The 13936-nt window shown below is 30.4% G+C and overlaps 1 protein-coding gene across 2 annotated transcripts; it reads right to left on the reverse strand.

The window, feature by feature from the left end:
* Positions 1 to 1694: 1694 nt before the first annotated feature.
* Positions 1695 to 9930, reverse strand: LOC129915807 (protein hunchback). 2 transcript variants are annotated; one of them, XM_055995493.1, is made up of 2 exons: positions 9375 to 9930; positions 1695 to 4124 (listed from the first exon to the last, which is right to left on the reverse strand). In XM_055995493.1, exon 2 carries the CDS (start codon positions 4084 to 4086, stop codon positions 1969 to 1971), a length of 2118 nt encoding a protein of 705 aa, XP_055851468.1. In that variant the 5' UTR covers positions 4087 to 4124; positions 9375 to 9930; the 3' UTR covers positions 1695 to 1968. The 2 variants fall into 2 exon arrangements, with proteins under 2 accessions (XP_055851468.1, XP_055851467.1); XM_055995492.1 differs by lacking the exon at positions 9375 to 9930 and adding an exon at positions 4756 to 4993.
* Positions 9931 to 13936: the final 4006 nt, after the last annotated feature.

Genomic DNA, 13936 nt, shown 5'->3' on the forward strand with positions numbered 1-13936 from the left:
ATATGTTTAATCACCTGGATAGAAAATTTAATTTGCTATGAAAAGTGTTAAATTATACTTTTATGCTAAGGAATCATAATCAGCAATAAAAACTCTTGAAGGAATGTGTTCCATTCAAAAGAATATATATTCAATAGAATATAAAATTTTAAACATACAAATATGTATTCAGTTATTTTCAAGAAAACGGTTTCCTAACTAATTTTCTTGAAAGTTTTACAGCATTGTTGAGATGAAAACAAAATGATTTAATAAAGTGTAGTTAAACGGTTAACGCAGAAAGGGGACATAACTTCTAAGCCAATTCTCATAATTTGACATTATAAGGTGCCATAAGAAGCGAATTGCTAACTCACTATTTAAAAAAAATTAATAAAACGCGAGACTGGATCGCACGTACACTTTTTAATTCCAGATGTAGCGTTAAATTCTCTACAAAAATCTTTGATCTCCATGGCAGTGGAATTCATCCTTCATAAGTTATAAAGATCAGATGTAAAAAAAATTTCCTGTGTTATTCTTATGCGAAATAAAAAAGTGCGAAGCGGAAGTACTTAACATTAATATTAATTTTCAGGGACCTATTTTTGGGTTTGAACGAAACTTTTGAGCGTGGTTCCGAGAAAATAAAAAAAAAAATTTTTGAAACGCCCAAGTACATACAGACAAACAGGCAGAACTGCGAGGCCTATTTTTTTAATTATCTCTTATCGTAATGTCATATCATGACCGATTGATATCTAGAGTTAATTTTTTTACGAATCCTAAACTTTTCCTATAGCCCCCAATTTGCAAGTTATGGGAGATGGAAAAAAGACGGGTACTGTGTCCTAAAAAAAACAAAAAAATTCCTTGTGAAGGTTAGTCCCAAATGACTAGATGTCTTTTGGTAACAGAAAAAAAATTAAAAGCAGTTTAATTTTATATGATTAGAAAATGGTTTTATTTTTCTTTAACTATAAACAATAATTATACTTTTTTATTTTAACTTAAATATCTTTTCTTCTTATTTAAAACTTAAATAATATTATTTCTTAGTATTCTTAAATGGTTTTGATGTTTTGCTCAGACGCAATATTTTAACTTAAACGATATAATATGTACACTTAACAATATATTTCGTTTTTATGTTTAGTTTGTTTACATTAGTTTGTTTTTATTTTTTTTTATTTTTGTACCTTAGTATTGTCAACGATTTTTGTAAGATTATTTTTTTATTCTTTGGATTTGCTTTTTTTTAGAACCTAGAGCTATAATAAGAATAAAACGGCTTCCCTGATTGACTAGAAAAATATTTGTTTTTTTCGATAGCGAAGAAGTAGAAGTAGAAAAACCTAAATAAAGTAAAAAAAAAAATAAATTATGATTCAAACAAGTTTCTTTTTAATTACAAAATTAGGAATTACAAAAAATAGACTACAATTTAAGATTTTGCTTCCTGTTTTCGCAATAGTTTTTACATTAATTATTTTCTTTTTCGAAACATTCAAGCGAATGATTACATTTTATATTCATTTATAGAAACAGATATATTATTTTGATATATCAATTTCTTTCTTTAACTTTTAAACTTAGTCCTAGAAGTTTATATATGTTTATATATTGTATGTTTTGTAATAAAATATATATATTTTTTTGAAAATAGATTTGGTTTTATAAATATTTTATTTTGTTTGTTTGTTTTGCTTTTATTTTAAAAGAAAAAAAAACAACATTTATGTTTTTATATAAATACTTATAAAAACTTATAAAAAACAACATGTTTTGATTTTTAAATTCATAGTATGTACAATTTTGGACAACAGTATTTTTTTACTTATATTTAATTTTTTCATAACAAAATATAAATTTTATTATGTTAATATTTACAATCTTTGACAACGAAACTCTGTTTTTGGTTGATTTTGAATATCTCCCAAAAACGAGCTATGAAATAACAAAAAAGGGGTTTATCAAGTGAACTCTCTTTTAAGAGTGAGCATTGCGTGCCATGTGGACGAACAATCCGACGGGACCATCACATTTTTCACCACACATGTTGCACTTGAATACATCATCACAACTGTGATAGCCCATATGAATAGTGTAAAGGACTGCATCACGGAAATATATATCACAATATTTGCATTCGAAAATGGCGCCCGATGGAGGTGATTTGTTGGTTGTGGACGTGGAGTGGGTTGTGGGAGTTGATGTTGGATTTGAGGTGCTGTTGGAGGGCCTTGACGAGTCTTCATTAGATTGTGAGGTTTCACTCTCTTTTGATGGATCATCGAATGATGAAGATGACGGAACCTCATTTGGATTCGGGCTAAGTCGAGGCTTCTCTTCTGGACTCAAGGAATTTTCCTTAGCTTGAAGAGCTGCATCAAGTTTTAGTGCTCGACCTTTGCGACGGAACTGATTGGACGAACTTATAAGAGGAGTCTCATGCTGGTCATCCTCTTTCAATTTAAGGTTTACAATAGAAGAATTGATGTCTTCGTTGTTTTTAGTTGGAGTAGCGGCCGTGAGATCCATAGCTGTTCCGTCACAACTTTCATCATGCTCTTCGTCATCTTCATTTATAAAGCTTGCATTTTTGTCTTCTTGCTTATCTTGCAGATTTTGTAATGCTGTTTCACGAAGCCTTGGCGATAACTGGGCCAAAACAGCAGCTTGTTGTTGGGCAGCCAACATTTGAAGATTAAGGTTCCAATAAGGAAAAAATGGTATGTTTCTTTGTTGTTGCAGAATCGCTGACAACGATGAGGGGATGAGATTAGAAAGCTGCTGCTGTTGTTGCTGATGATGGTGTTGTTCGATTTGTTCTTGTTGAGTGGAAGTTGACTGCTGTAAATGCTGGTGGTTAGCTTGAATATTCGACTGGGTATTTGGAACTATCTCTGACGATGACGAAGCAGTACTTTTGGCTGGAGAAGCAGGCATGTTGTGTTGATTGTTGTGCTGATTAAGGGCAAATCCTTGCAAGGCTGCACTCAATTGTGGCATCTTTGACGCCCCAGTTGATTCTTTCCTGCCGGACTTCATTTTTGGCCCACGTCGTGTTCCATAGACATCAATTACAACAGATGGATTGGGTGCACCATCTTCATCTAAAACCATGCCGGGCTTATGGTCGTACTTTCTTAAATGTAATTTAAAAGAATGGCAGTATTTTGTGGCGTAATCACAGTCAGAACAACGATACTGATACACCGACGAGTGTGACTTCCGGTGGGAGTTCAACATAGACTTGTTAACACAGCTGTAGTTACACTTGTCGCATTGGAATGGCTTTAAATTCTTGTGCTTCCTAATGTGATATTCAAGGTGGTGCTTTAATTCGGTGACAAAAGGGCATTTGGAACATTGAAGTGTTTTTTCAGGCTTCATATGACAACGTGCATGTTCCCAAAAGGCCACTTTTGTTATAGCCAGAAATCCACAAGTCTTGCATTTGTAATTCTTCATCTTTCCATGTGAATTATAGATTGGCAAGCGGATACTTTCGTCATCCTCGCTTTCTAAGTATTTCATGTCCTCACTAGAATTAGATGACATCACATCTTGATCTAACTCACTCGAAGTGGAAATCATTAGTGATAGTTTGGGTGACTTGGGTGGAGTCACATCCATCGGTGGAGTATTTCTCGGTGTAAGTGAGTTGTTATTCGTAGACTGTTGATCCATTTTGGTCACAGATTCAACAGGATGTCCTGTACTGACACTTTGATGGGTATTCTGTTGATAAAAATGTGACATCGAAGGCAAGACAGCATTTGGCAGCCCTGGTGGAGTAAGTGGATTAAATCCGAGTGGATGATGTTGATGCAACATTCCCGTCGAGCTGTCAAAGTAATGCTGTGTATTGTTACCAACATCGCCCCCTATCATCGCCGAATTGACATTTGAGTCGGGAACTCGTGGCGAAGGAGTCATCGCCGATGACAGCTCCTGCTGTTTCATGTTGAGATAATGCTCCAGTTGATTTGTGGTGGGGGTGGTGGATTGTGAAGGCTCTTGCTTGATTGTCTGATGGAACATGTTGCTGTACCAATTGTGCTCGTAATTGGCTGCTGGCTGCATTGAATCCCAGTTCTGCATCTTGGAGCCGCTTCTGGGTATATAATTTGAATTAGAAACTGTAAAGATAAAGAGAAAAGTATATAGATGAATAAATGTGCGCCATTTTGTGAGTTCATTTTTTATGGTTTTTTTTAAGCTGCGCCATTTTTTATCATTTGAACCCCCTTTTATCTGCAATTGTTTGTTTTTTTTTTTTTGGCACACGTTCTGCGCGTGTCCATGAAAAAACGTCACCCCTCCGAATGTAATAATCTATAAAGCAATGGTATATAAGGGTGGAATTCATGGAAATCTCTCCCCCTGTATGTAGTTTCTGGGGTGGACTTCATACATAAGAAGAAGTACTGAAAAGCGATTACTATATATGTATGCATATAGTTCTTTTTGAAATGGTTTTTGGATGATATTTTTTGTTTGGTCCTTTTTTCGTTTTATGTTTTTTTTTTATGTTTTGGGAAGCAAGGGGATATTTTTATTGTTTTTCTCCTGCTTTCAAATAAAATCAGGAAAGTAAAGTACTAAATACATATACATATGTATATCCACGCGCTAAGCACAAGTCTCGAGAATGAGAAGTAAGCGAAAAATCCATTTGAGGTTTTTACATGGTATTAAAGCAGATTCGTTTGTTTTAGAATATTTTAGTATCGGAAATAACATTCCATTTTATTATTGATTTATTTGTACCTTTTTTTATATTATTTGTTCCTTGGCCAGAAATACACTTTGACATCAAATTTCGTTATTTAAATTGTTTTCCTGATAACGGAACGAAGATTTGGTGTTTTACAACAAGATACCGATCACGAACTAAGTCATATCATTGACATTCACTCTTATTTAAAGGCAGGAAAAAGTGCAGGTAAGAATCAGTAATTTTCAATCCCGGTTTCGCGCAGGTAAATGTTAAAATATTCTGTGGAAGCCAAAGTAAAGGATCACTGTTTTTTCTACTCAATTATTTATGGCAATTCCTGATTGGTTGGTTTCTTAAGTAGAGTTGATTTAATAACTTTATGTGTGTACAAAAGTATAACGAATTAGGCTTACAGCAAACAGAAGCAATGTAGGTAATGAGAAAAATATTTATGGCTATAATTTGGTGAGGTACTTAGATACATATCTACTCAAATCTTAAAAATATAAAGTTTTTTAAATGAAATAAGTATGACTGATTGCTGGAAGCACAGCTTTTCCTCGAAAAATAGCTCAACTTTAATATATATTCTTGAAGGCTTCTATTGTGGATTACCACATTTTGTATCCCAAAATTATTTAATCAGGTGTTTGTCTGACTTATTTAACTTAAAAAAAATATTATGTGTTTGTGATATATAACTACCTAAATCATATTAAAAAAAGACTAATTTCTGTTCTTCAAATTGTCCAGTGAAATTTTACCTACCTACCTGTTTTTCAAAAAAAAAAATGACCAGGAAAAAAGCATTTGGTTCTAATACTCCTTACATATCTATTTACAAATATGAATATTTGTTTAAAACCTTTATGACTTGTCTCCTTTGTTAATTTCTTTCTCAGAATTTAAAACCATTATTTGAGAAAAAATAAATCTTTTTCAAAAGACATCAACTCACTACTCATAAAAACCCAATGACCAGTCAAAAATTACTTTCAAAATTACTAAGTTTCATGACTTAGGGTCAACACGAACACAAAAACAAAAAAAATAAAAAAGTATGCATAGGTAACCATAAAAGTAAAAGTCAAACATCTTGCAATGCAAATCGGTTTGAAAAATCAACATCCTTTTTATTGTGCACCAAGAAACACATTTTAAGGATTTCCTATAAATTTTCATATTATTTGTTATTTATAGTGTGTATGCAAGAATTTTCAAGATATATCGTCACGGTTTTCACAAAAAAGTACATCATACTTACAAAAAGAAAAACGAAAGTGCACACCCCAATATTCATTGATTTTTGAGCAAAAGCAAATATAGAAGGATTATTGAAAAAAATTACCTTTTTAACACAGGTAGAAAATCAGATCAAGTCTCACTGAGAAAATTATATGATATTTAACAAAGAATCCTTTAGATACACAATTTATGGTGTGTACATAAATGTAGTACGATATTATTTGTAATGTAAAAATATTATTTAGATTTGAAAGCTGATTGTATTTATTATAAATGATCGAAATCATTATAATGTCGAACTAACAGGTTGCAGTTAGAAGGCTTTCAGTTTAAGTTTACATATAATTTCAACTACTTAAAAAACCATATTTTTTGTCTAAATAACACAAGGATTTTTTTAATGTATTAGAATTGTTCATGAAAAATAATCAAAAGAAGTTTCTTTTCCTTGATTCGCTCGAATTATCAGGATAACAATTTTATGAAGAGTTCACTGGAAAAAGTGGATTTTATTATATAATATAAGCGTCGTTCTCGAAATTGGTCTAAGACAATAATTTCTTAATTCATTCTATATTTAGCCTTTATGTGTCAGGTAATTTTTCTTAGTTTTTTTTTATTCGATCGCCCACTTACGTTATCTATCCGCTTAGTATGAATTTAAATTCAGCAATATTTTAAGCTACATACGTAACTTAAAAAAAAAAGTAGGTTTGAAGTTACAATTCCCTTAGGTGCCAACAAGATAAAGGAACATTTTAAATAGGTTTGGAAGCAAAAACATAATTATGTTAAAGCTATATATAATATAAGATAACGGTTAACAAGAAAAAACAAAACAGTGAAGTACTTGGTATTAACCAGATGCAATGAGTTAAGAATTTAATTTCATAAATATCAATTACTTTCATATGACAGGACTTGGAAACTATGTAAAATATCTATTTGAGTGTTGGTAAAAAATAAAACTCACCTTACCAATAATCAAATCTAAATCTCGCTTAAATAATGAACTGAATTCAACATCACCATACCAATAACCAGCAGCAGCAGGTTAAAGGCTAACGCTAGGTTAAATTTTATAGTTTAACCCAGCGCCAGCCTTTAACCTGAAAGCTGACACAACAACAAAAAAAAAGAAGAGATTTTAAATTACATCTATTCAATTAAGAATGACTTGGTCTATAAAGTAAAAGAATTCGGTTTAAAGTTTGATGTGATTTTTCACCACTTTAGTTAACCGCATCTATGTTTACATAGCCATGTATTTTGCAAATGACTTAAGCGATTTTTTTTTTTATTTTAGTTAAAATTAAGATGTTTTATTTTATAAAATTATTTTGCGATATGTTGTCAAACGGAAAAAATATGTGCATACTTTCCTTATTGCAAGCAAAAAAAATTGCCGACTACGCCCACATGTGCACATCTGATCTCAAAGGCCAAGTGTACATTTTATATCTTTTTTTCTATTTTTTTTATAAAAATTAATGAAGCAATTTTCGAAAAATTTATCTATCAGAGAATCTTCTTGCATCTAAATCGACTTGTTGAATCTTCATTTCTCATCGTTGCTTCACCGATACTGCCTTGCAACCATATAAACGAAAAATGCATCAAACGATGCATAAACAAAAAATGTATTTTAAAAAATCTAAGATACATTCTTTTAGTTATATGAAAAAGTTTTCCTGTAGAAGATACATTTTAGTTTTGTTTTTTCTTTTTGTTTTTATATTTTATATATTTTTAAACTATTTTAGTGCAAAAATCTTTTTCTCTTTCATCTTTTTTTTCTAGTTTGGTTGTGTTCCGGTCAAGTTCTCGGTGGGCGGGGAGGAAAAAACGTCTGAAAAATACACACGCTGCAAAATTGTATCTGCGTATTTTTGAAAATCTTTGTTTTCTATAAAAAAAATTAAAGCCAGATTTATTTTTTTCTTGTGTTCCTTAAATTTGATGATGCACACTTTTGCCGTCGGCGATTTTAGACAACATTGCAATTGAATGTACCGATTTGAGAAGGAAAAAAAAAAAAACTAGCAAAACACAATCTTGACGATGATGACGGTAATGATATGATTCTCAGTGAATACAGAGGCTTTGCGCCAAGTTTTTTAGTGACTTTGAATTATGGCTGCTTCTAATTTTGTTGTGAGACAAAAACTATATTCCGCAGACTTTTTTGTGCAGCAACAAAAAATTGTTTTACATGTGGAGGCATGGAAGGTAATAGGTAGGTAGGGGCAGGTTATACACGCTGCATTTTAGTTTGTGAGTAATGATTTTAAAATAAAATTTTGCAAATTAAAAAAAAAACTGTAATTTTGTAAAATTTTTTAACCACAAGAATAGAAATTTTTCTGTGAGAATCTTTGTTTTTTTTTGTTTGTTTATTTGTTTTTAATGGTTTTTGGGATTTATTTTAACATTCTTATAAGTTTGTTTTCGATATATACATATGTGTGTACATATATCTATTAATGTATAAATGGTGCATCTTAAAAGGAAGATTAGATCATCGTTTTATTTAATATTTCGTGGGATTTATGTAGCTTTAGCAATTGAAACTATATAAAGCAGGTGTTCCATTATATTCTGCATAGCGAGTGCTCTCAAGTCTTCACGTGATTTTTATTTTTTAAGCAATTTTTTATGGAATAAGATTAAAAATCAGCATGTTAAGTATAGAATTATAGTTAAAAGTATCAATTTCACATTTTAGCAAACAGCTAAATTAGGGATTCAGTTATCTCGGGTGCAACATTTGTACATATTTGAATTTTATTTAGGTACGAAAAAACAAAATGAACTTGTTGATGAAATTATTCTTTCAAGGCTTATTACCTATTATTCTACCTGATCAGTTTGAATGTTGCATCCACGATAACAGAACCACTCTTTAAAAACTTTAAATAGCGTAAATTATTATAATGTTAAAGTAAACAAAAAAGAAAGGTTTTGAAAACTTTATTAGAATCTTTCATTGTTCCTAAATTACTGATGAAAAGGGAAAGTCAGTCTATTTTACAGCACAACTTTTTTGTAAGATACAAATTTAATTTCAGGTTTTGTAAACAATTATTTAGGGTAGGTACCTGAACTTCTAACGAGAATCAACAAAAAAAGTGCTATACGATTATTGTAAATTGCCCATTCAGCTTCAAGATGCACAGATCAACTCTAAGAGTCCCGGTTACGTTACTAGGTTTAAATGTCAGACTTTGAGTATTGCTAAACAATGTCTTAAAGATTCGAATTCAAATAGCTGAATAAATTTTCATATGCTCAAAAACTCAGCGAAAATATAAATTATAAACGACCTTGCAATAAAATTTAGTGAAAACGATTGATCGACCGATAAAAGTAATAAAATAAAATATTTAAAGAAAAAAATAACTTTTTCCAATAATCAAAAACTTACCTTTATAATAATTTTGTTTCAAAGCGGTTTTCTTTGCTTCTCTGCGACTGCCCTCTCTCAGACTTCTCTCCGTTTACAGAATTAATATTCCCCGTTTTCGGAATTTAAATATTAACTTTTAGTTTAATATGAAACAGCTTTCTCTTTTATTCTGACTAAATATCCGTTATTTTCGAATACGCGCCAGCATCATCACTTACAACAACAAAAAGATTTTTTTTTAACTCTTTTATTCACACTTTGATCTGTTCTGATTTTGTTGGCAATATTTTATTTCACAGTTAATTATTGTTTATAAATCTACAAAATCATATGATTTCATTAAAAAAAATATAATGGTAATCCAGTTTATTCGTTTTTGTAATGTCTCAATAAATACACTTGTTAAATTTATTTTCCAAGATTTGACAGTTGTGAGAGAGCAATAGTAATAATTATATTTGTTTGTTTATAGAAGACGAAAAAATGCATGTATTATTAAAATTTTAATTTTGTTATTTGTATATAAATATCTAAACCGTGATCGCACGCATCCTTTGCGTTGTGATGTCTCGAACACGACTGAATATCCACTGAGTTTTCCCTCAAAGGAAATCGAATTTGTTTCCTTTTTTTAGTAGTCGTATAGCCAAAGCAAAGTGAAAGCGCAGCGCACCCTCCTAGAAAAAATTGAGTCGGCCAATGAACATTAGAAATTATTCACACTCATTTATGAGATGAATTTTACTATAGAGGTAGAATGAATTTGAAAATTCATTATGAGCGCACTTTATGAGATAAGAAACCGATACAATGCCAGAGGAGCGAAGAGACAGAACATGAAAAAAGTGTATTAATGCAGCAGGCTCTCAGGTAGATTCACTCTTATCATAAAGTGGTCCATTGAGTGAATTTGGAATGGGATTTGAGTGCATTTTCATTCTTTGTCTAAGTTTACACTCAAAATATTATTATTGTTAAGGATTTAAGTTCCAGACAATCTAATTCTGCATGTATACATATATTTTTTTTAAATTTACTTGTGCATGTAGGTATATACAAATGTATTGTATATATGAATTGCTTAGGAACGAATAAACTTATTACTCAAAAAACATTTTTGAAATAGATATCGAGTATATTGGGTATTTTTTGTCCTATCGAAATTTGTATTTAAAAAAAATAAACAAAGTTCGAAGAAGTAGCTATTGATTAAGAAATGATATACTTAGATAATATACCAATTTTTAACATATTCATGGCTGCTCGGAATTCGATATCACTAAAGACAACCAAATGCTTTTAAAATCGTGAAATATTTCGTCGAAATTCTTAATATATACAGTTTTGTAATTCGAAATATATAAAGGTGAAATGTTAAGTTGTGTGAAATGAGGGGGGGTTGGTGCGAAAAGTGGTATTTCTTAAATATTGTGAATACGAATCATGGTTTACAGAATAAGCATAGGTATCTAATATCCCAAAGAACAGGCTCAATCATTTCTTCTCTACGAATAATCTCTATGAAAAAAAGAGAGTAGTAATATCAATAAACTGAAAGAAAATTCTTGTTAGTTTTTTCCTGCGCAGTCAGATTTTGACCGGATAAAAATATTTCTTTTCAAATTTGGGATGTAAACAACAAGTGGATATTCCCATATTTAACACTTAGAAACTAAATTGTTTAGGATATTTTGCCAATAGTTCCCAATTATTAAATAAAAATTGATGAATTGATTACCTAATAAAATGGTCGTGGTTTTAGTCCTATTAGATTTTAGCACTTAAATAACTTCAAGACACTTAGTTTTCTTTAGCTAAACCTATTAAAATGCAATATTGCTACATTTTATCAACAATGATATTTATTTGTAGATATGAGTAAGGATAAATTCAATAAATTTCACCTACAAATATTTTGTTAAATGTTTTGCCCAAGTCAAATTTTAATTGCCTGAACAAACGCAAATATACAATTTTTTAGATTTCTTTACATTTTTTTCTACCCTCTTCGTTTCTTACAGCGCGCTGGCTGAATTAAGAAGATGAAAGTTTTGACCTGATGAACCCAGGTTATAGATGTCAATTTTTTCGAATATTTTCTTAACACGCAAAATCGACCCCATGCGTTTTGCATTTCTGTGCAGTCAACTAGAATGATACGTTTTTACAAATATATTTAAAGGCTCAAGGTTCAATTTGTTGCTACTCAAGAATACCCTTATCTTATATCAAACAATGATCTCTTCAAACCTTTGTCTACCCGCATAGTAGGGATCAAGAACATACGAGTTTATATGCAAATTCATTCACCCATATTCAATGTTTGTGGTCTTAAGGTGCCAACAAAGAGTCCTTATGTTTTCTTCTTATTCCTAAGATGATTTTCAGTTCAATGAGTAAAGGTAAGTCAGCATAATTTTCGGTTCTAACATATGACCTATAATTAGATAGAAAAATAATATCAATATCAAGGGAACTGAATGAAGATGTTTTAATTTTACGCTCGTGTTTGCAATTTTGATGACAAGCTATATCTTGATGAAAATCATCGATTCACCATATTTCAGGTAGACTACTTTATAGAGAAAGGAACTGGAAGCCTGGATTATTATATCAACGCCCTTTTATAATTTTATAACTATAATTATGTTATCATCTATCAAAACTGATTTTAAAACTCTGATTAATTGAAATTCCAAATTTAAACTTGAAGGATGTGTTTTCTTAAAGCAAGAATAAGGATAACATGTTGCCACATTAAGGTAATTAAAATTTACTTAAAAGGGAATACAATTCACAGAAGGTTCCTCATAGGTATACCTACCTACATGTAAAGTATATGTTCGGTCACTCCGCTGTGGCCACTATTCGTAAGCTTGAGTTTGGTATATGGACCATAATGGCGAGTATTTAATATTTCTACCTAAGGGGCAATAAATAAACTAAAACTAATATAATAAAAAGTTTAAAGAAGTGCAAAAACAAAATCATAAAATGAACAATGTAATCCTGAAAATCCTTTTGTTAAAAATGGTTAAAAACAAACAAACTACGTAGAAAAAAAGCAGAATCAAATCTTGTTTTATAAGATTTGATTTTTCGTACATGCAAAAATATATAGGTACATTACATAGGTACATATACAATGTTTCATAGGTGTAGGTTATTATTAGTGAAACAACAGCTCAACAAAATAAATAGTTTACTATACCTTTAACAGATTACTAAATGTACCTTACACAACTTCATAATTTCAAATTTCAAAAGAAAAAAATAATGACATCAAAAATGTAAAAGTACGCAATTGAACAACAAAAAACGGAAGAGTTATGTTTCAATAAACAATAAATTTTGGTTCTTCTTACTTTTTAATATTCCCGTTTGATTTAGTAGATACTTTTAAGAATTTGATTTCCTGACCAGAATGCTGATATGACATCACGCTTAATTTTGCAGAAAAAAATTCTCTTAAATGGGTCGATTTTCAAAAAAAAAAAAAGTATGGCAATCACTTCGCCTGAGAAATGGCAACAAAAGTAGCCTTGAAAAGACAACAACCCAACAGATAATCTAGTCGATTTGGAAAAATACTTATAATGGGCAATTACTTTTATATTTTTACTTGTATATGAAATGTTTAAACCCGGTTAGAGCTCATAACCAAATCATATTTACATTCACGTATTCATAGCTTTTTAAGAAAAGGACCTTGTTTTCTTTGCTAACAATCAGACCATACATACAAAGTTTAAAACTTTGAGGATTCAACACAATTTGAATTTTCGAATAGGTACTAACGGCCATATTATTCACTAGTTTAAAAAATACACCCGGATGTAAAATTGTCAAATGTCAAAAATAAATTTTAATTCAAAATATGTAGTTATCCCGATTTTAACTATGAAAATAGTTAAAAAAATTGTTAAAAATTACTATTTTTTTGTCTGTGTGATAGTGAATATCATGGATTTGGATTTATTTTTGACATTTCAATTTCTTTACATCCAGATGTATTTTTAAACTATTGAATAATAAGGCCGTAAGTACCCTTGGAAAATGTGTGTAGAAAAATATGAGCTTTTAATAGGTACTATAGGTTTGTTTTTTGTGAGCTCTATAGGGAATTCGTCCTGAAGCGTTTTGTTTAATCTGTTTTCAACCAGAGTTATTTACTCTAAACAACAATCACCTGTTGTGATTAAGAAAAAATTGTTTGGAGTTGTTTGTATTGTATTGTATTTTGCTAGCTTAGTTTCTTTGTTATTATTGCTCATGTCATAATTATTAATATTATTTATGACATAACAAAACTAAATAAATAAAAGAAATGTCAAAACAAAAATCAGCGGTTTAAACTTAAGATCCAAAAGTCTAAAGTGTTTGATGTAAAATGAAAACCTTTTAAATATTCATCAGTCTAAATTATGTCAGTTAAATGCATCACTTATACTTTAAAGAATGTTTGAGTGTAAGGCCAAAAATAACGCGTCGAATTTTGTATTAATAGTTAACGTAGTAAGCTTTGTTTAACAGTTTAACATCCAAAATATAAATGGTGAGTATGTAAGAAACATTACCTA

This window comes from Episyrphus balteatus, chromosome 3 (assembly GCF_945859705.1).
Source record: "Episyrphus balteatus chromosome 3, idEpiBalt1.1, whole genome shotgun sequence".
Classification (NCBI taxonomy): domain Eukaryota; kingdom Metazoa; phylum Arthropoda; class Insecta; order Diptera; family Syrphidae; genus Episyrphus; species Episyrphus balteatus.